At 45.2% G+C, this 20,482-nt stretch overlaps 1 protein-coding gene and 1 non-coding gene across 2 annotated transcripts in view; both read left to right on the forward strand.

Annotated features, from left to right (window-relative positions):
* The window catches only part of TET1 (tet methylcytosine dioxygenase 1), a 222,720-nt gene that overhangs the window by 172,308 nt on the left and 29,930 nt on the right, over positions 1-20,482 (forward strand). The window contains exons 8-9 of the mRNA XM_038743394.1: positions 1,429-1,518; positions 2,950-3,087. Coding sequence (XP_038599322.1) covers positions 1,429-1,518; positions 2,950-3,087 — 228 coding nt within the window. The remainder of the gene's footprint in view (positions 1-1,428; positions 1,519-2,949; positions 3,088-20,482) is intronic.
* On the forward strand, positions 7,924-8,006 carry TRNAL-UAA. The gene has a single exon. It is a non-coding gene; the product is annotated as a tRNA-Leu (tRNA).

Below are 20,482 nucleotides of genomic sequence, written 5' to 3' on the forward strand. Positions count from 1 at the left end.
CTGAAAGAGCTTGGGCCTGAGAGCTAGAGGACCTGGGTTGTTCTCCCAGCTCTACCAATTGCTTCCCGTGTGACCGTGAACAAGTCAGGTGGTCTTCCTGTGCCTCAGTTACCTCATCTATAAAATGGGGACTAAATCCACCTCCGTCCAATTTAGACTGTGTGCACCATGTGGGAAGGAGACTGTGTCCAAACTGATAAACCTACCCCAGAAGCGCTTAGAACATTGCTCCACCCATAGAAACCACTTAACAAATACCATTAAAAAATAAAGGAGGGCTGGCGGGAATCAGAAGATGTACACTTTAGGCACTGTAATTTCTCAGAAGATGTACACTTTAGGTACTGTAATTTCTTTGTAACTATGCAATTATTAAATATTTTCTGTGGGCCAAGCACTTTACTAAGCATTGGGCAATTGCAGGAAAATCAATTAAGGTAAAATTCCTGTCCCAGGATTTAAGTGGGGCAGGATAGACACAGAGAGCCATCACAGTAAATTGCAGACACCAGTAAATTACAGGTGAGAATAGAGCCAATTTTAAAAATCAGTAATCCAATTTCCTAAGCACTTGGGAAAGTTCAGTACAGCAGAGCGGGTAGATGTGATCACCATACACAAGGAGATTACAGTCTGCGAAGGGAAATAGACATTTGAATAGCCTAAGTATATGGAAAATAATGGAGTGTACGAATATTTAAATAAGTACTGTGGGACAGGGGTGAATATCTCTGTGCTCAAGGGGGACGGGGCCAAGTGCATAGTTTGACACAGAGGGGTGGATGGATTAGGGAAATGAGGGCTTAATTTGATAGGGCCTCTTTGAGGAGATGTGGTTTTTTATGGTATTCATTAAGGGCTTACTATGTGCCAGGCACTGTATTAAGCACTGGGGTAGATACAAGGTAATCAGATTGTCCCACGTGGAGCTCACTGTCTTCATCCCCATTTTACAGATGAGGTAACAGAGGCACAGAGAAGTGAAGTGACTTGCCCAAGGTCACAGAGAAGACACTTGGCAGAGCCGGGATTAGTAACCAAGTCCTCTCGGGCCCGTGCTCTTTCCTCTAGGCCCCGCCGTTCACTGGTTCGGAGGAGGCAATTTTGTGGAGACACGACTTATTTTAGAGTACAATATCAGTGTTAGGTGGGAATTCACCTTGCTCTCGTGGAAAATCAGGATGTTATTCATGTCCATTGGCGGGAATTTCCTCTGACTGATGCTGCCCTTGGCCGAAGGACACCTCCAGACGCAGCTTCGAAGCTGTGCGTGTTGTTGCAAAATCTTTGCCGAGAGACTGGACTTATTGTAAGGGACAAGTGTGGAAAAAGTAAAAAAAAACCCAAAACACTAGAAAACATTGTGAGAGTTTGAGACCTGAAATTTAAGTCACTTATGAAAAAAATGCGTATTTTTCTTTTCCATAGGAAGAAAGTCTTGAAAGTAATCTGCAGAATCTGGCTACAGATGTAGCTCCCGTGTATAAGAAACTTGCTCCTGATGCTTTTCAAAATCAGGTAGGTTTTGGAGATTTCTGTCATGCCATTTCAGGAAAAGTACAGTTGCTTTAAATAAATCGCTTTTGAAATTGAAACAAAACTTCTGCTTTTATGCATAATTTAGAAAAACCTTAAACCTTATCCTCGCTTGCCAGGATAATTCTGAGTGGTGTACCCTTTAGTTACTGCAGTTCTCTTGTTGCTAGTTCCCATATCGTTCCTAATAAAATATCCTGCACAAATCATTTAGTTTACATGTGCCCAGTAATATATTCCATTCGTTACATTCATTCATTGTGTAGCCTATTTTCTATTTTTACAGATGAATGTAGAGTTCAGGTTTAAAATAGAGTAGCAGAAAGTTTAAGAGAAAGGAATAAGGACAACAGAGACACATATAATCCCCCCAGAGTCAGAGAAATCACTGGAAGTAAAAAGAAGAAGCTAAAAAGAATCATAAAAAGGGGAAACTATATAGTTCCTAATAAAATATCCTGCACAAATCATTTAGTTTACATGTGCTCAATAATATATTCCATTCGTTACATTCATTCATTGTGTAGCCTATCTATTTTCTATTTTTACAGATGAATGTAGAGTTCAGGTTTAAAATAGACTAGCAGAAAGTTTAAGAGAAAGGAATAAGGACAACAGAGACACATATAATCCCCCCAGAATCAGAGAAATCACTGGAAGTAAAAAGAAGAAGCTAAAAAGAATCATAAAAAGGGGAAACTGCTTGCAGAAATTAAAGAAAAGAGGAAAGGGAGAGCTAGATATAGAAGAAAAGAAGCCATGTAATAATGGAAGCCGGAAAAGTGTGTTTGATTTCCTATTCAAGATCAGTAGTTGGTCCTCTAATTTGGGATATGGAGAACTTGATTCTTCTTGCATCCCAGATTTGGGATCTCCAAACACGTTAATACAAATGAACATGTCAGTTGGCTATGAACACGTTTGCCTGGAAGCATTTTCGTCACGTTATCCCGACGGTTGAATTTGAATCCCAACTTGCCCATCCACTGTGGAATCATTGCCCAGATTTCTCGTTTTGTGAGACGTCCAGCAGCTGGAAGTGAAGTACTCTCCCAGCCCTCAAACGTAAAGTCAGCTCCACCTATGCCCAAACAGATGAGGCTTGATAGCATTAGTCTAGCATTTTTTTCCCCCTCATATATCCTCTCTTGCTCTTCCCATTCACATAAACTCTAATTCTGTTTTCAATGTTGCTAAGATACCTGCCTCAGTAATATTCTTCAGTACACGGGGGTTAAGTGAACACAACGTTTTGAGGATTTGAGGGATTTTTTTTTATGTGTGTGCACTTAGAAGGTGCTTTTTTTTCCCCCCGTTTCCTAATAAAGTGACTCATCCAGAGCTTTTCTAATGCATGAAATCCGAAGTCTCCTCGTGCCTTTTCCAGAACAATCCGGTGACTCTATTTTTCAGGTGGAAAACGAACATCTGGGCCCAGATTGCCGTCTCGGCTGCAAGGATGGTCGGCCATTCTCCGGGGTTACTGCCTGCATCGATTTCTGCGCCCACGCCCACAAGGACACGCACAACATGCATAATGGAAGCACTGTGGTAAGCCTATACAAGTATGACCTTTTCCAGATTTAATCCTGGGAGAAATTGGGTGCTTTCAGCCTGTAAAACGAAGGAAAAACAGAACCTTACTATTTATTATTATTACTAATAATAACAATTGTGGCATTTGTTAAGTGCTTACTATGTGCCAGGCACTGTATAAAGCTCTGGGGTGGATACAAGAGAAGCAGCATGGCTCAGTGGAAGGAGCCCGGGCTTTGGAGTCAGAGGTCATGGGTTCAAATCCCGCCTCTGCCACTTGTCAGCCTCAGTTACCTCATCTGTAAAATGGGGATGAAGACTGTGAGCCCCATGTGGGACAACCTGATGACCTTGTGCCCCCCCCACCCCAGCACTTAGAACAGTGCTTTGCACATAGTAAGTGCTTAACAAATGCCATTATTATTATTATTATTATTATTATTACAAGCAGATTAGGTTGGGCACAGTCCCTGCCCCATGTGTGGCTCATAATCTCAATCCCCGTTTTACAGATTAGGTAAACTGAGGCACAGAGAAGTGAAGTGACTTGCCCAGGGTCACACTGCCGACCAATGGTGGGGCCGGAATTAGGACCCACGACCTTCCGAGCAGCCACGGAAAAGCGTGTGCCTAAGAAGCAGTTTGCAAGTGCTATTTAATACAAAATACTTGGTTTTCTAAGACCTCGTCACCTCTCTAGTCTGTACGCTCGTTATTGCCGGGGAACCTGTCTGCTAATTCTGTTGCATTGCTCTCTTCCAAGAGCTTGGTATAGTGCTCTGCCCGTAGTAAGCGCTCAATAAACGTGTTCGTTTAGTGTTATGTCATGCTCTCCCAAGTGCTTAGTACAGAGCTTTGAACACAACAGCGCTCATTAAATACGATTGAATAATAATGTTGGTATTTGTTAAGCACTTACTAAGTGCCAAGCACTGTTCTAAGCGCTGGGGTAATAATAATAATAATAATAATGTTAGTATTTGTTAAGCGCTTTAGACTGTGAGCCCACTGTTGGGTAGGGACTGTCTCTATATGTTGCCAACTTGTACTTCCCAAGCGTTTAGTATAGTGCTCTGCACACAGTAAGCGCTCAATAAATACGATTGATGATGATGATGCAAAGCACTGTTCTAAGCGCTGGGGGGAATACAAGGAGATGAGGTTGTCCCACGTGGGGCTCACAGTCTTCATCCCCATTTTACAGATGAGGGAACTGAGACCCAGAGAAGTGAAGTGACTTGCCCAAGGTCACCCAGCTGACAATCGGCAGAGCCGGGATTAGAACCCATAACCTCTGACTCCCAAGCCCGGGATCTTTCCACCGAGCCACGCTGCTTCTCAGTGAATGAATAAATAGCATTAATTGATCTGTCAGCTGTGTGACTTTGGGCAAGTCACTTAACTTCTCTGGGCCTCGAGTTCCCTCATCCGTAAAATGGGGATGAAGACTGTGAGCCCCCCGAGGGACAACCTGATCACCTTGTAACCTCTCCAGCGCTTAGAACAGTGCTTTGCACATACTAAGCGCTTTACAAATGCCATTATTATTATTATTATTATTATTATTATTATTATCTGGGATGCTGGGTCACTTTGCCGAAGGTGGACTTTGAGAAGAAAGGTTGCCGCTTGCATGAAATAAACCTTGCTGTGCTGCACGTTGTGGCCAGTTGCATCGCACATTGACTCTCCCCACTTTTGGGTGCCCGTGTCCCGCCTTTCTCTGGGGTCAGTGCCCACTGTCCAGTCAATCAATCAATCAGTCGTATTTATTGAGCGCTTACTGTGTGCAGAGCACTGTACTAAGCGCTTGGGAAGTACAAGTTGGCAACGTATAGAGACGGTCCCTACCCAACAACGGGCTCACATTTCTCTCCGCCTACGAGGACTTAAACGTCATTGAACCAAGCGTAGATCCATTTGCCCGGCTCATGCCGAGGGTTAGGAGATGAGGATAAAGCGGCGTGAAAAAGCAGCGTCAAGCCTGGCCTAGGAAAGAACACGGGCCTCAGAGTCAGAAGGTCATGGGTTCTAATCCTGGCTCCTCCACTGGTCTGCTGGGTGACCCTGGGCAAGTCACTTTTTTTTTTTTTAATGGCATTTATTAAGCGCTTACTGTGTGCAAAGCACTGTTCTAAGCGCTGGGGAGGTTACAAGGAGATCAGGTTGTCCCCCCGGGGGCTCACAGTCTTCATCCCCAATGTACAGATGAGGAAACTGAGGCACGGAGAAGTGAAGTGACTTGCCCAAAGTCACACAGCTGACAGTTGGCAGAGCCGGGATTCAAACCCATGACCTCTGACTCCAAAGTCCGTGCTCTTTCCACTGAGCCACGTCGGACAGGGACTAAAACCAGCTCAATTTGCTTGTATCCACCCCAGCCCTCAGTACAGTACCTGGCACACAGTAAGCACCTAACAAATCCCATTATTTTTTATTATCCAGCAATTCATTCATTCATTCAATCGTATTTATTGAGCCCTTACTTTGTGCAGAGCACTGTACTAAGTGCTTGGAAAGTACAATTCGTGGTTCCGTGGAAAGAGCCCGGGCTTTGGAGTCAGAGGTCATGGGTTCAAATCCTGGCTCCGCCAGTTGTCAGCTGTGTGACTTTGGGCAAGTCACTTCACTTCTCTGGGCTTCAGTTCCCTCATTTGTAAAATGGGGATTAAGACTGTGAGCCCCCCGTGGGTCAGCCTGATCACCTTGTAACCTCCCCAGTACTTAGAACAGTGCTTTGCACATAGTAAGCGCTTAATAAATGCCGTCATTATTATTATCATTATTATTTGCACATAGTAAGCACTTAGTAAATGTCATTAATATTATTACAATTCGGTATTCATATAATGCATACATATACAATCAATATATTCATGAATTGATTACTGTATCAATTAATCAATATTTAGTGAGCGCTTACTGTGTGCAGAGCACCGTACTAAACACTTAGGAGAGTACAGTATAACATAGTTGGTAGAAAGGTTCCCTGTATATATGTATATATGTTTGTACGTATTTATTACTCTTTATTTATTTATTTATTTGTACATATTTATTCTATTTATTTTATTTTGTTAATATGCTTTGTTTTGTTCCCTGTCTCCCCCTTCTAGACTGTGAGCCCACTGTTGGGTAGGGACCGTCTCCATATGTTGCCAACTTGGACTTCCCAAGCGCTTAGTACAGTGCTCTGCACACAGTAAGCGCTCAATAAATACGATTGAATGAATGAGTTAATGCCCGCATCAAACTTACATTCTAGAGGGGGAGACAAACATTAATTAATTCATTCATTCCTTCAATCATATTTATTGAGCACCTACTGTGTGCAAAGCACTGGACTTAGCGCTTGGGAAGGACAAGTTGGCGACATATAGAGGCGGACCCTACCCAACAACGGGCTCACAGTCTAGAAGGGGCAGACAGACAACAGAACAAAACATGTGGACAGGTGTCAAGTCGTCAGAACAAATAGAATTAAAGCTAAATGCACAGTAATTGAAATTACTATTAAATTAAATTATTACGTAAATTCAAATAAATTACAGATCTAATCAGTTAATGGTATTTATTGAGCGCTTACTCTGTGCAGAGCACTGTTCTAAATGGGAGAGTACAACAGAATTAGCATCGTACTTAAGTGCTGTACTGAATGCAGCACACAGAATATAGTTTCTCCCGAGGCACCCTCATTCGTTCAGTCATATTTATTGAGCGCTTACTGTGTGCAGAGCACTGTACTAAGCGCTTGGGGAGTACCCTCAGTAGTTTCATCCCCCCTGCCCGTGCTAAATCAAAGTCCAACCAACACCATACCAGGGGTGGGTGGCCCGTGAAACAGCTAGAAAAAGGGGTAAACTAGCTGGATTCTAGACTGTAAGCTCGTTGTGGGCGGGCAACGTGGCTACCAATCCTTTTTATATTGGACTCTCCCAAGTGCTCAGTACAGTGCTCTGCACACAGTAATCGCTCAATAAATACGATTGATTGGCTTTCTTCCCTCACTGGTTTGTACATATTTATCACTCTATTTATTTTACTTGTACATATCTATTCTATTTATTTTATTCTGTTAATATGTTTGGTTTTGTTCTCTGTCTCCCCCTTTTAGACTGTGAGCCCACTGGTGGGTAGGGACCGTCTCTAGGTGTTGCCAACTTGTACTTCCCAAGCGCTTAGTATAGTGCTCTGCACACAGTAAGCGCTCAATAAATATGATCGATTGATTGATTGATTGGTGAACCAACTTGGGCGTCTCCCGTGGTGGCCGGGCTCAGCAGCTATCTTGAAAATAATAATAATAATAATGATGGCATTATCATTATTAGTATGAGTCTCCACAGCGATGACATTCATTCATTCATTCAATCGTATTTATTTATTTATTTTTAATGGCATTTATTAAGCGCTTACTATGTGCCAAGCACTGTTCTAAGCACTGGGGTAGACACAGGGTAATCAGGTTGGCCCACGTGGGGCTCACACTTTCATTCATTCAGTCATTCAAGGGTATTTATTGTATCTCGTTGATATCGCGCTTAGTACAGTGCTCTGCACATAGTAAGCGCTCAGTAAATACGATTGATGATGATGATGATGATGATATCAGGGAATATGTCTGTTTTTTGATGTGTCTCTAGGTTGTGACCTCGTCTCTAGACGGAGCGCGCTGTGGGCGGGGAATGAGTCTGTTGTTGTTGTAGTGTACACCAAGCGCTTGGTGCGGTGCTTTGCACACAGTAAGCGCTCAGTTGAATATTGTTACATTGTACTCTCCCAAGCGCTTAGTACAGTGCTGTGCACCCAATAAGCGCGCGGTAAAGGCGATCGAACGAATGAACTACTGACACCAGGATGGCCGAGTGGTTAAGGTGTTGGACTTAAGATCCAATGGACAAATGTCCGCATGGGTTCAAACCCCACTTCTGGTAGTGAGGATTTTTCCTTCTAGACTGTGATCCCATTGTTGGGTAGGGACCATCTCTATATGTTGCCAACTTGTACTTCCCAAGCGCTTAGTCCAGGGCTCTGCACACCGTAAGCGCTCAATAAATATGATTGAATGAATGATTGAAGGAACTCCAGTACTGGTAGTGAATGAATGAATGCACAAAGAAGGCCTCAGTGACTCCCAAAATGGCCTACTTCTCTGTGCCACAACACTGACACACTGTTGTGGTCCCTTTGGCTCAGTTACCTCCCTTTGGCTGTAAATGTGTAGTGTGACTGCACCACAACGTCTCCCCACAACCCCGGCTGTCTTGTGGCTTCCAGCGTCCCAGCAGGAACACAACTGGCAAGGACTAGACAACGTAATTGGTACCACATAAAGCGCTAGTTCTAACATGGGTACCTCAGTCTGCTTCTCGGTGCCAGTCTTCATGACTGCACTGAGGCTCAATAATAATAATAATTATAATAATAATAATGGCATTTATTAAGCACTTACTTTGTGCAAAGCACTGTTCTAAGCACTGTGAGCCCACTCTTTTAGACTGTGAGCCCACTGTTGGGTAGGGACTGTCTCTATATGTTGCCAATTTGTACTTCCCAAGCGCTTAGTACAGTGCTCTGCACATAGTAAGCGCTCAATAAATGCGATTGATGATGGGGAGTTTACAAGGTGATGAGGTTGTCCCACGTGGGGCTCACAGTCTTAATCCCCATTTTACAGATGAGGGAACTGAGGCTCAGAGAAGCGAAGTGACTTGCCCAAAGTCACACAGCTGACAAGTGGCGGAGCCGGGATTTGAACCAATAATAATAATAATGGCATTTATTAAGCGCTTACTATGTGCAAAGCACTGTTCTAAGCGCTGGGGAGGAGTTTACAAGGTGATCAGGTTGTCCCACGTGGGGCTCACGGTCTTAATCCCCATTTTACAGATGAGGGAACTGAGGCTCAGAGAAGTGAAGTGACTTGCCCAAAGTCACACAGCTGACAAGTGGCGGAGCTGGGATTTGAACCCATGACCTCTGACTCCAAAGCCCGGGCTCTTTCCACTGAGCCACACTGCTCAGTGTTCATTTCAGCGCTTAGAACAGTGCTTCGCACATGGTAAGCGCTTAACAAATGCCATCATTATTATTATTATTATTTCCACTGGGAGACCCCATCCTCAACAGTAGGCTTTAAAGCACAGTCCTTGTACGGTAAGTCTCACTATGGCCCCCTCATTTTTCCTACCATGTTCTTTCACCGTGCCTTTTCGCTAATCAATCGATTTGGGTTTATTGAGCGCTCACCATGGGCAGAGCACTGTACTAAGCGCTTGGGAGAATACAATACAAGTCACGGTTAGGGCCTTGAAACTTAGGGACCGTCTCTCTATGTTGCCAACTTGTACTTCCCAAGCGCTTAGTACAGTGCTCTGCACACAGTAAGCGCTCAATAAATACCATTGAATGAATGAATGAACGAACTGCGTGAGCCCTTTTAAGAACCATGCAGTGTGACATCAGAAGGTGTATCTCAATAAATACGATTGATTGAGTGATTGATTGTATCTGTTTATTGTTTTATTGTACTCCCCCAAGTGGGAAGCAGCGTAGAATAGTGGATAGAGCACAGAGCTGGGGTTCAGAAGGTCATGGGTTCTAATCCCAGCCCCGCCACTTGTCTGCTGTGTGACCTTGGATAAATCACTTCTCTGTGCCTCAGTTACCTCATCTGTAAAATGGGGATCGAGCCTGTGAGCCCCAGGTGGGACTGGGACTGTGTCCAACCCAATTTGCTAGTATCCACTCTGGCGCTTAGTCCAGTGCCTGGCACCTAGTAAGTGCTTAAAAAAATACCATAATCATTATTAGTAGTAGTAGTAATAATAATAATATTAGTAGTAGTAGTGCTCTGCACACAGTAAGCGCTCCATAAATGCTGTTGAATGAATGACAGATGTGGGTTGTTTGTGTGTATGTGTGTGTTTGTGGTGTCTGACACAGTAACCCCCCACGTTATAGGACAGCTGGGTTTGCTCCGACCTGTTCATCTTTACATTTCCTTTGGCGGGAAAACACTTAGAAGGACGTTCCAGTGGTATCCCATATGATAAACCGGGTCCCTCCCCGAAAATCAAGTCACGCTTTCTGCATTTCAATGACAAAATAACCCCCCTGAAACCGCGGAACATATACATCCTTACTCCGAGACGCCGTTAAATGGAAATCAGATCCCCCGCTAACTTAGGAAATGTGGGATTTTGGAAAGAAAGATGAACGCCCCATTGGCAAAAGATAATATCTCCTCTCCCCCTCCTCCCCCTCTCCATCCCCCCATCTTACCTCCCTCCCTTCCCCACAGCACCTGTATATATGTATATATGTTTGTACATATTTTTTTTACTCTATTTATTTATTTATTTAATTTATTTATACATATCTATTCTATTCATTTTATTTTGTTAGTATGTTTGGTTTTGTTCTCTGTCTCCCCCTTTTAGACTGTGAGCCCACTGTTGGGTAGGGACTGTCTCTATATGTTGCCAATTTGTACTTCCCAAGCGCTTAGTACAGTGCTCTGCACATAGTAAGCGCTCAATAAATACGATTGATGATGATGATGATGATGATGATAATATAGCACCGGGAACCACTTAGCAGACCTTGGAAGTAACGTGGACTTGGTACAGAGCATTTAAAAGGCGCTGGAACTGGGATAAAAATATCTGGAAGCTTTGATGCTAGTGATCACAATTATGTTGCCAATTTGTACTTCCCAAGCGCTTAGTACAGTGCTCTGCACATAGTAAGCGCTCAATAAATACGATTGATGATGATGATGATCACAAGGCCTTATTGATGTCTCTGCTCTGGTGCTCCGTGCGTGAGTGTGTATGACTAACAAAATAAACACAAGCCATAAACATTTTAGTGTGGTCCCTAAAAGAAATCAGGCCGTGTGTCTAATGAAAATCAGACGTGCCTATAAAAAAAAATTAATATAGTCAGCCCTCTCTTGTAATTCTCTTTTATTTGGATTTCAGGAGAACCTGTGTAAGTGGGGAACTGAGTATATTTGTCTCATTGAGAGCTGCACATTTCCCCCCCTGCCTAGTAGTTATACGAAATAGTAGAGGGAAATAAGGGAAGTAGCAGTAGCAGCAGCAGCGGAATTTTTTGAGCACCCACTAGGTGTAGAGCACTGTACTAGATGTTTTTGGGAAGTACAGAGTAATGAAGCGATACATTTTCCCCTCTAATGGTTATAAGAAAGAGTAGAAGGAAATAGGGGCGCGGCGGGAGATATAATAGTAATTTTGATAGTAATAGTAGTGGTGGTAGCAGCAGTGTTTATTGAGCACCCATTTGTTGCAGGGCACTGTGCTAGATGTTTTTGGGAAGTACAGAGTAATGAAGCGATACATTTTCCCCTCTAATGGTTATAAGAAAGAGTAGAAGGAAATAGGGGCGCGGGGGGAAGATATAATAGTAATTTTGATAGTAATAGTAGTGGTGGTAGCAGCAGTGTTTATTGAGCACCCACTTGGTGCAGGGCACTGTACTATTCATTCATTCATTCGTATTTATTGAGCGCTTACTGTGTGCAGAGCACTGTACTAAGCTCTTGGGAAGTACAAGTTGGCAACATATAGAGACGGTAGATGTTTGGGAAGTCCAGGGTAATTCATTCAGTTGGATTTATTGAGCGCTTGCTGCGTGCAGAGCACTGTACCAAGCTGAAGCATACAGTAGGTGCTCAAAAATACGATTGATTGCAGCACTACTGATTTCCACTACCTAACATATTATAACATATATGTTGCCAGCTTGTACTTCCCAAGCGCTTAGTGCAGTGCTCTGCACACAGTAGGCGCTCAATAAATACGATTGAATGAATGAATGGATGAATGAATGAAGCGATACATCTCGGTCCACAAGGAGCTTAAACTAGCTGGGGAAGCAAACATAAAAAAATATTTACCACTAGAATGGGAAAAATAAATGAATTGATAATTGAAAAATAAATGAATTCCCAGACATGCGGAAGAGGATGTAAATATGTTCCTAAGTGCTAGACTTGGTTGAAGGGCCGATATGGCTCAGAGTATTGGGAAATGATTAGAGAAGAAATATGGGGTAGTGGATAATCCATGGGCCGGGCAGCTGGAAGGTCATGGGTTCTCATAACCGGGCCCGCCATTGTCTGCTGTGTGATCTTGGGCAAGTCGCTTAACTTCTCTGTGCCTCAGTTACCTCATCTGTAAAATGGAGATTGCGACTGTGAGCCCCATGTGGGGCAGGGACTTTGTCTGACCTGTTTTGCTTGTAATCATAATAATAATGGCATTTATTAAGTGCAAAGCACTGTTCTAAGCCCTGGGGAGGTTACAAGGGGATCAGGTTGTCCACACGGGGGGCTCACAGTCTCCATCCCCGTTTTACAGATGAGGTAACTGAGGCCCAGAGAAGTGACTTGCCCAAAGTCACACAGCCGACAGTTGGCAGAGCCGGGATTTGAACCCATGACCCCTGACTCCAAAGCCCGGGCTCTTTCCGTTGAGCCACGCTGCTTCTCCAATAATAATAATAATGTTGGTATTTGTTAAGCGCTTGCTATGTGCCAGGCACTGTTCTAAGCGCTGGGGTAGAAGCAGCGTGGCTCAGTGGAAAGAGCCCGGGCTTTGGAGTCAGAGGTCATGGGTTCAAATTCCGGCTCCGCCAACTGTCAGCTGTGTGACTTTGGGCAAGTCACTTAACTTCTCTGTGCCTCAGTGACCTGATCTGTACAATGGGGATTAAAACTGTGCGCCCCCCGTGGGACAACCTGATCACCTTGTAACCTATCCAGCGCTTAGAACAGTGCTTTGCACATAGTAAGCACTTAACAAATATTATTTAAAAAAAAAAAAGTAATCAGGTTGTCCCACACAGGGCTAACAGCCTTCATCCCCATTTTATTATTAATAATCAATTAATTATGGCATTTATTAAGCGCTTACTATGTGCAAAGCACTGTTCTAAGCGCTGGGGAGGTTACAAGGTGATCAGGTTGTCCCACGGGGGGCTCACAGTCTTCCTCCCCATTTGACAGATGAGGTCACTGAGGCCCAGAGAAGTTAAGTGACTTGCCCAAGGTCACACAGCTGACAAGCGGTGGAGCCAGGGGTTGTATCCACCCCGGTGTTTAGTGCAGTACCTGGCACATAGCAAGCGCTTAAAAAATACCAGAATTATTTTTATTATTATTCAGAGACAGCTTGATGGAGGCGGGAGATTTTCGGAGGGATTTGAGGGTCTGTTGCCGTTGTGGGTCTGATTAGTACAGTGCCCTGCACACAGTAAGCGCTCAATAAGTACGATTGAATGAATGAATGTGGGGCGTTCCAAGCGGGAGGGAGAGACTCTGGGAAAGCAAGTGACAATTTGAAGGTTAGTTTGGGAGCAAGAAAGACAAAGAAATAGCACTGGACTAAGCACTGTGAGAGATAGAAGATCATCAGGTCCCTCATGAAGTTCACTTTCTATGCAGGCGAGAGTACAGGGATTGAATCCCCATTTTGCAGTTGAGGGAACTGAGGCAGAGAGAAGGGAAGTGATTTGCTCAAGATCATAGGGCAGTAAATTTTGGCAGATCGCAAGACAGCTGATGATTTTGCTTGTAGGGGCTGAATCCCAATGCAAGCTCGCCCATTCAGTGTTTGCTGTTATTTGGGAGCAAATCCAGGCAGTTTGGCAGTGAGCTGGCCCTGTTCTACTTTTGTTATGTAGTTGCATGGAACTGTTATGAGCAGGGGAATGCATGGTTAGCTCCGCTTTCATCTTCTGGCAGGGATTTCATTCATTCGTTCATTCAGTCGTATTTATTGAACGCTTACTGTGTGCAGAGCACTGTACACAGCAGACGAGTAGCGGAGCTGGGATTAAAACCCGGGTCCTCTCACTCCCGGGCCCCTGCTCTGCCCACTAAGCCACACTGTGTCAAGCGCTTGGGAGAGAACAATGCAGTACAGAGGGTAGACACCCTCTCCCCTTCCTCCCCTTCTCCATCCCCCCATCTTACCTCTTTCCCTTCCCCACAGCACCTGTATATATGTTTGTACATATTTATTACTCTATTTATTTTTTTATTTATCTTGTACGTATCTATTCTATTTATTTTATTTTGTTAGTGTGTTTGGTTTTGTTCTCTCTCTCCCCCTTCTAGACTGTGAGCCCACTGTTGGGTGGGGACTGTCTCTCTATGTTGCCAACTTGTACTTCCCAAGCGCTTAGTACAGTGCTCTGCACACAGTAGGCGCTCAATAAGTACAATTGATTGATTGATTGAGGTAAGTGGCAGAGCTGAGATTTCAGTCAAACTTAACTTCTGTGCACAAATAGGTTTCTCCAACCCTGCATTCACTAACCCAAGCATTAGTAAATCCAGGGTGTCTAGGGTATTAAGGAGATGCAGGGGCCCTAGGAATCAGGAGAACCCAGGTTCTAATCCCAGCTTTGCCATGCATCTACTGGGTGATCTGGGGCACGTCACTTCCCTTCCCTGTGCCTCAGTTCCCTCATCTGTAAAATGGGCATTCAGTCGTACTCCCTCCTACTTAGACTGCGAGCCTCATGTGGGACAGGGACTGTGTCCAACGTGATTAACTTGATTCTACCCCAGCACTTAGAACATTGCTTGGCCCGTAGAAAGTGCTTAAGAAGTACGGTAATAGTCATCATCATCATCATCATCATCATCATCAGTCGTATTTATTGAGCGCTTACTGTGCGCAGAGCACTGTACTAAGCGTTTGGGAAGTCCAAGTTGGCAACATATAAAGACAGTCCCTACCCAACAGTGGGCTCACAGTCTAAAAGGGGGAGACAGAGAACAAAACCAAACATACTAACAAAATAAAATAAATAGAATAGATATGTACAAGCAAAATAAATAAATAGAGTAACAAATATGTACAAACATATATCCATATATACAGGTGCTGTGGGGAAGGGAAGGAGGAAAGATGGGGGGGATGGAGAGGGGGACGAGGGGGAGAGGAAGGAAGGGGAGCTTCTGCCTGATGCGCAGATTGATTGGTAGCCACTGGAGATTTTTGAGGAGGGGGGTCCTCCTCAATAATAAGGTCCTCTTAATAATAAGGTCCTCTGATTCCAAAGCCCCTGTACTTTCTCAGCTGTCCATGTTGTTTCCCAGGCTCACAGTCTTAATCCCCATTTTACAGACGAGGTGACTGAGGTCCAGAGGAGTGACTTGCTCAAGGTCACACGGCAGACAAGTGGCGGTGTCAGGATTAGAACCCAGGTCCTTTTGATTCCCAGGCCCCTGCTCTACCCAGTAGGCCACGGAGGCTGCTTCACTTTGGCAAATGTTTCCCTCAGGAAGATTGTAAAGTCCTTGAGGAGAGGGATTATATAGTAACTCTGCTGTGCTCTCCCAAGGGCTTACTATAGTGCTCTGCGCAAAGTAAGCACTGCGAAAGTACAATCGATTGAATAATAATAATAATAATGGCATTTATTAAGCACTTACTATGTGCAAAGCACTGTGCTCACTGACTGATTTGTTCTTTCGTTTGCTTTCCAGGAAATGAAACTCTGTAGACAATAATAATAATAATAATAATAATAATAATAATGGCATTTATTAAGCACTTACTATGTGCAAAGCACTGTTCTAAGCGCTGGGGAGGTCACAAGGTGATCAGGTTGTCCCATGGGGGGCTCACAGTCTTCATCCCCATTTGACAGATGAGGGAACTGAGGCCCAGAGAAGTGAAGTGACTTGCCCAAAGTCACACAGCTGACAGTTGGCGGAGCCGGGATTTGAACCCAGGAGCTTCTGACTCCAAAGCCCGGACTCTTTCCACTGAGCCACGCTCCTTCTCTGTAGTGAGCCATACTGAAGATATCCAGTGAAACCTGGTCGAAATGTCATTTGAACTAGCTCGACAAAGAGAAACAACCTACGGCACACAACTGAAAGTGTGAAGTGGCCCGTCTCTTACACACACACATACGCAAACACGCATGTGCCTACAATCGTATGTGTTGAGCTCCTACTAAGTACCGAGCACTGTAGTAAGCTCTTGGGAGAGTACAGTACAACAGAATTAGCCTACACGTGTCCTGGGCAAGCAGTTTGGCCTAATGCGTAAAGCACCGGCCTGGGAATGTCCTTCTAAATGTTTTCCCTCCAAAGGAAATGTAATGATGAACAGGTCAGAGCAAACCCAGTTGTCCTATAACGTGGGGGGTTACTGTGTCAGACACCACAAACACACACATACACACAAACAACCCACATCTTTCATTAATTCAGTAGCATTTATGGGAACCAGAGAACCTGGTTTCTAATTCCGGTTCCATCACTTGCCTGCTGGGTGACCTTGGACAAGTCACATAGCTTCCCTGTAATTGTTTCCTAAACTGCAAAATAGGGATTCCATTCCCGTTTGCCCTCCTACTTAGACTGTGAACCCCGTTGTGGGCAAGGGACTGTGTAACTTGTCATCCTATCCCGACTGGTCTCATCCTCTCCCTACTGGATTACTGCATCAGCCTCCTCTCTGATCTCCCATCCTCCTGTCTCTCCCCACTTCAGTCTATACTTCACGCTGCTGCCCGGATCATCTTTGTGCAGAAGCGCTCTGGGCATGTTACTCCCCTCTTCAAAAATCTCCAGTGGCTGCCTGTCAACCTATGCATCAGGCAAAAACTCCTCACCCTGGGCTTCAAGGCTGTCCATCCCCTGGCCCCCTCCTGCCTCACCTCCCTTCTCTCCTTCTCCAGCCCAGCCCGCACCCTCCGCTCCTCCGCCGCTAATCTCCTCACCATACCTCGTTCCCACCTGTCCCGCCATCGACCCCTGGCCCACGTCATCCCCCGGGCCTGGAATGCCCTGCTCCCTCTGCCCATCCGCCAAGCTAGCTCTCTTCCTCCCTTCAAGGCCCTACTGAGCGCTCACCTCCTCCAGGAGGCCTTCCCACACTGAGCCCCTTCCTTCCTCTCCCCCTCGTCCCCCTCTCCATCCCCCCCATCTTACCTCCTTCCCTTTCCCACAGCACCTGTATATATGTATATATGTTTGTACATATTTATTACTCTATTTATTTATTTTACTTGTACATATCTATTCTATTTATTTTATTTTGTTAGTATGTTTGGTTTTGTTCTCTGTCTCCCCCTTTTAGACTGTGCGACCACTGTTGGGTAGGGACTGTCTCTATATGTTGCCAACTTGTACTTCCCAAGCGCTTAGTACAGTGCTCTGCACACAGTAAGCGCTCAATAAATACGATTGATGATGATGATGGAACGCCCTCCCTCCGCACATCCGCCAAGCTAGCTCTCTTCCTCCCTTCAAAGCCCTACTGAGAGCTCACCTCCTCCAGGAGGCCTTCCCACACTGAGCCCCCTCCTTCCTCTCCCCCTCTGCATCCCCCGCCCTACCTCCTTCCCCTTCCCACAGCACCTTTATATATGTTTGTACAGATTTATTACTCTATTTTACTTGTATATATTTACTATTCTGTTTATTTTATTTTGTTAATATGTTTTGTTTTGTTGTCTGTCTCCCCCTTCTAGACTGTGAGCCCGCTGTTGGGTAGGCACCGTCTCTGTATGTTGCCAACTTGTACTTCCCAAGCGCTGCACACAGTAAGCGCTCAATAAATACGATTGAGTGAATGAATGAATACCCCAGTGCTTAGAACAGTGCTTTAAAGCATTCAATTACCTTGTCCCCTTCTACCTCACTTGGCTACTTAGCGCTTAGTACAGTGCTCTGCACACAGTAAGCGCTCAATAAATACGATTGATGATGATCATGATAGTACAACCCAGCCCACACACTTTACACCTCTAATGCTAAACTCACTGTTCACAATACAGTGCCTTGCACATAGTAAGCACTTAACAAATACCTTTCTTATTATTATTACCTTCTGATGAGGATAATAATAATGGTACTTGTGGAAAGAGCACGGGCTTTGGAGTCAGACATCATGGGTTCAAATCTGGACTGTGCCAGTTGTCAGTGGTGTGACTTTGGGCAAGTCACTTAACTTCTCTGGGCCTCAGTTCCCTCATCTGGAAAATGGGGATGAAGACTGTGAGCCCCACATGGGACAACCTGATCACCTTGTATCCTCTCCAGCGCTTAGAACAGTGCTTTACACATAGTAAGCGCTTAACAAATACCACCATTATAATTATTATTACATATCTATAATTCTATTTATTTATATTAATGCCTGTTTACATGTTTTGATGTCTGTCTCCCCCTTTCTAGACTGTAAACCCATTGTGGGTAGGGATTGTCTCTACTGCTGAATTGTAAATAATAATGATAGCATTTATTAAGCGCTTACTATATGCAAAGCACTGTTCAAAGCGCTGGGGAGGTTACAAGGTGATCAGGTTGTCCCACGGGGGGCTCACAGTCTTAATCCCCCATTTTACAGAAGAGGTAACTGAGGCACAGAGAAGTGAAGTGACTTGCCCAAAGTCACACAGCTGGCAATTGGCAGACCTGGGATTTGAACCCATGACCTCTGACTCCAAAGCCCAGGCTCTTTCCACTGAGCCACGCTGCTTCTCTAGCTCTTGTACTTCTCTAGCGCTTGTTCTTCCCAAGCGCTTAGAACAGGGGTCGGCACACAGTAAGCGCTCAATAAATACAAGTGAATGAATGAATGAATGAATGAAGCACTTACTATGTGCCAAGCACTGTTCTAAGTACTGGGGTAGATACAAGTTAATCAGGTTGGACACAGGCTCTGTCCCAGTTGGGGTTCACACTCCTAAATCCCCATTTTACACAGGAGATAACTGAGGCCCAGAGAAGCTAATCAATCAATCAATCAATCGTATTTATTGAGCGCTTACTGTGTGCAGAGCACTGTACTAAGCGCTTGGGAAGTACAAGTTGGCAACATATAGAGACAGTCCCTACCCAACAGTGGTCGCACAGTCTAAAAGGGGGAGACAGAGAACAAAACCAAACATACTAACAAAATAAAATAAATAGAATAGACAAGTAAGATAAATAAATAAATAAATAGAGTAATAAATAAGTACAAACATATATACGTATATACAGGTGCTGTGGGGAAGGGAAGGAGGTAAGATGGGGGGATGAAGAGGGGGACGAGGGGGAGAGGAAGGAAGGGGCTCAGTCTGGGAAGGCCTCCTGGAGGAGGTGAGCTCTCAGTAGGGCCTTGAAGGGAGGAAGAGAGCTAGCTTGGCAGATGGGCAGAGGGAGGGCATTCCAGGCCCGGGGGATGACGTGGGCCGGGGGTCGATGGCGGGACAGGCGAGAACGAGGCAAGGTGAGGAGATTAGCGGCAGAGGAGCGGACGGCGCGGGCTGGGCTGGAGAAGGAGAGAAGGGAGGTGAGGTAGGAGGGGGCCAGGGGATGGACAGCCTGGAAGCCCAGGGGGAGGAGTTTCTGCCTGATGCGCAGATTGATTGGTAGCCACCGGAGATTTTTGGGGAGGGGAGTAACATGCCCAGAGCGTTTCTGGACAAAGACAATCCGGGTAGCAGCATGAAGTATGGATTGAAGTGGGGAGAGACACGAGGATGGGAGATCAGAGAGAAGGCTGATGCAGTAGTCCAGACGGGATAGGATGAGAGCTTGAATGAGCAGGGTAGCGGTTGGGATGGAGAGGAAAGGGCGGATCTTGGCAATGTTGCAGAGCTGAGACCGGCAGGTTTTGGTGACGGTTTGGATGTGAGGGGTGAACGAGAGAGCGGAGTCGAGGATGACACCAAGGTTGCGGGCTTGGGAGACGGGAAGGATGGTAGTGCCGTCAACAGAGATGGGAAAGTCAGGGAGAGGGCAGGGTTTGGGAGGGAAGACAAGGAGTTCAGTCTTGGACATGTTGAGTTTTAGGTGGTGGGCAGGCATCCAGATGGAGATGTCCTGAAGGCAGGAGGAGATGCGAGCCTGGAGGGAGGGGGAGAGAGCAGGGGCAGAGATGTAGATCTGGGTGTCATCAGCGTAGAGGTGATAGTTGAAGCTGTGGGAGCGAATGAGGTCACCAAGGGAGTGCGTGTAGATCGAGAACAGAAGGGGACCAAGCACTGAACCTTGGGGAACCCCCACAGTAAGGGCATGGGAGGGGGAGGAGGAGCCTGCAAAAGAGACTGAGAATGAACGACCGGAGAGATAAGAGGAGAACCAGGAGAGGACGGAGTCTGTGAAGCCAGGGTCGGATAGCGTGTTGAGGAGAAGGACAAGCTAAGTGACTTGTCTTCAAGGGAGTGGAGAAGGGAGAGCGTGAGTGAATCTCATAGCAGGTTGGAAACCTTGTTCAGCACTAAATCATCATGTTGTCTTCATTAGGCAAAGGATTTCATACCTGTACTTTTTGTTGCAGTTTAACCCAGTCAATCGTATTTATTGAGTGTAGAGCGCTGTACCAAGTGCTTGGGAAAGTACAGCACAACAGAATGAGCAGATACA

The sequence above is a fragment of the Tachyglossus aculeatus genome, chromosome 3, assembly GCF_015852505.1.
Source record: "Tachyglossus aculeatus isolate mTacAcu1 chromosome 3, mTacAcu1.pri, whole genome shotgun sequence".
NCBI classification, from domain to species: Eukaryota; Metazoa; Chordata; class Mammalia; order Monotremata; family Tachyglossidae; genus Tachyglossus; species Tachyglossus aculeatus.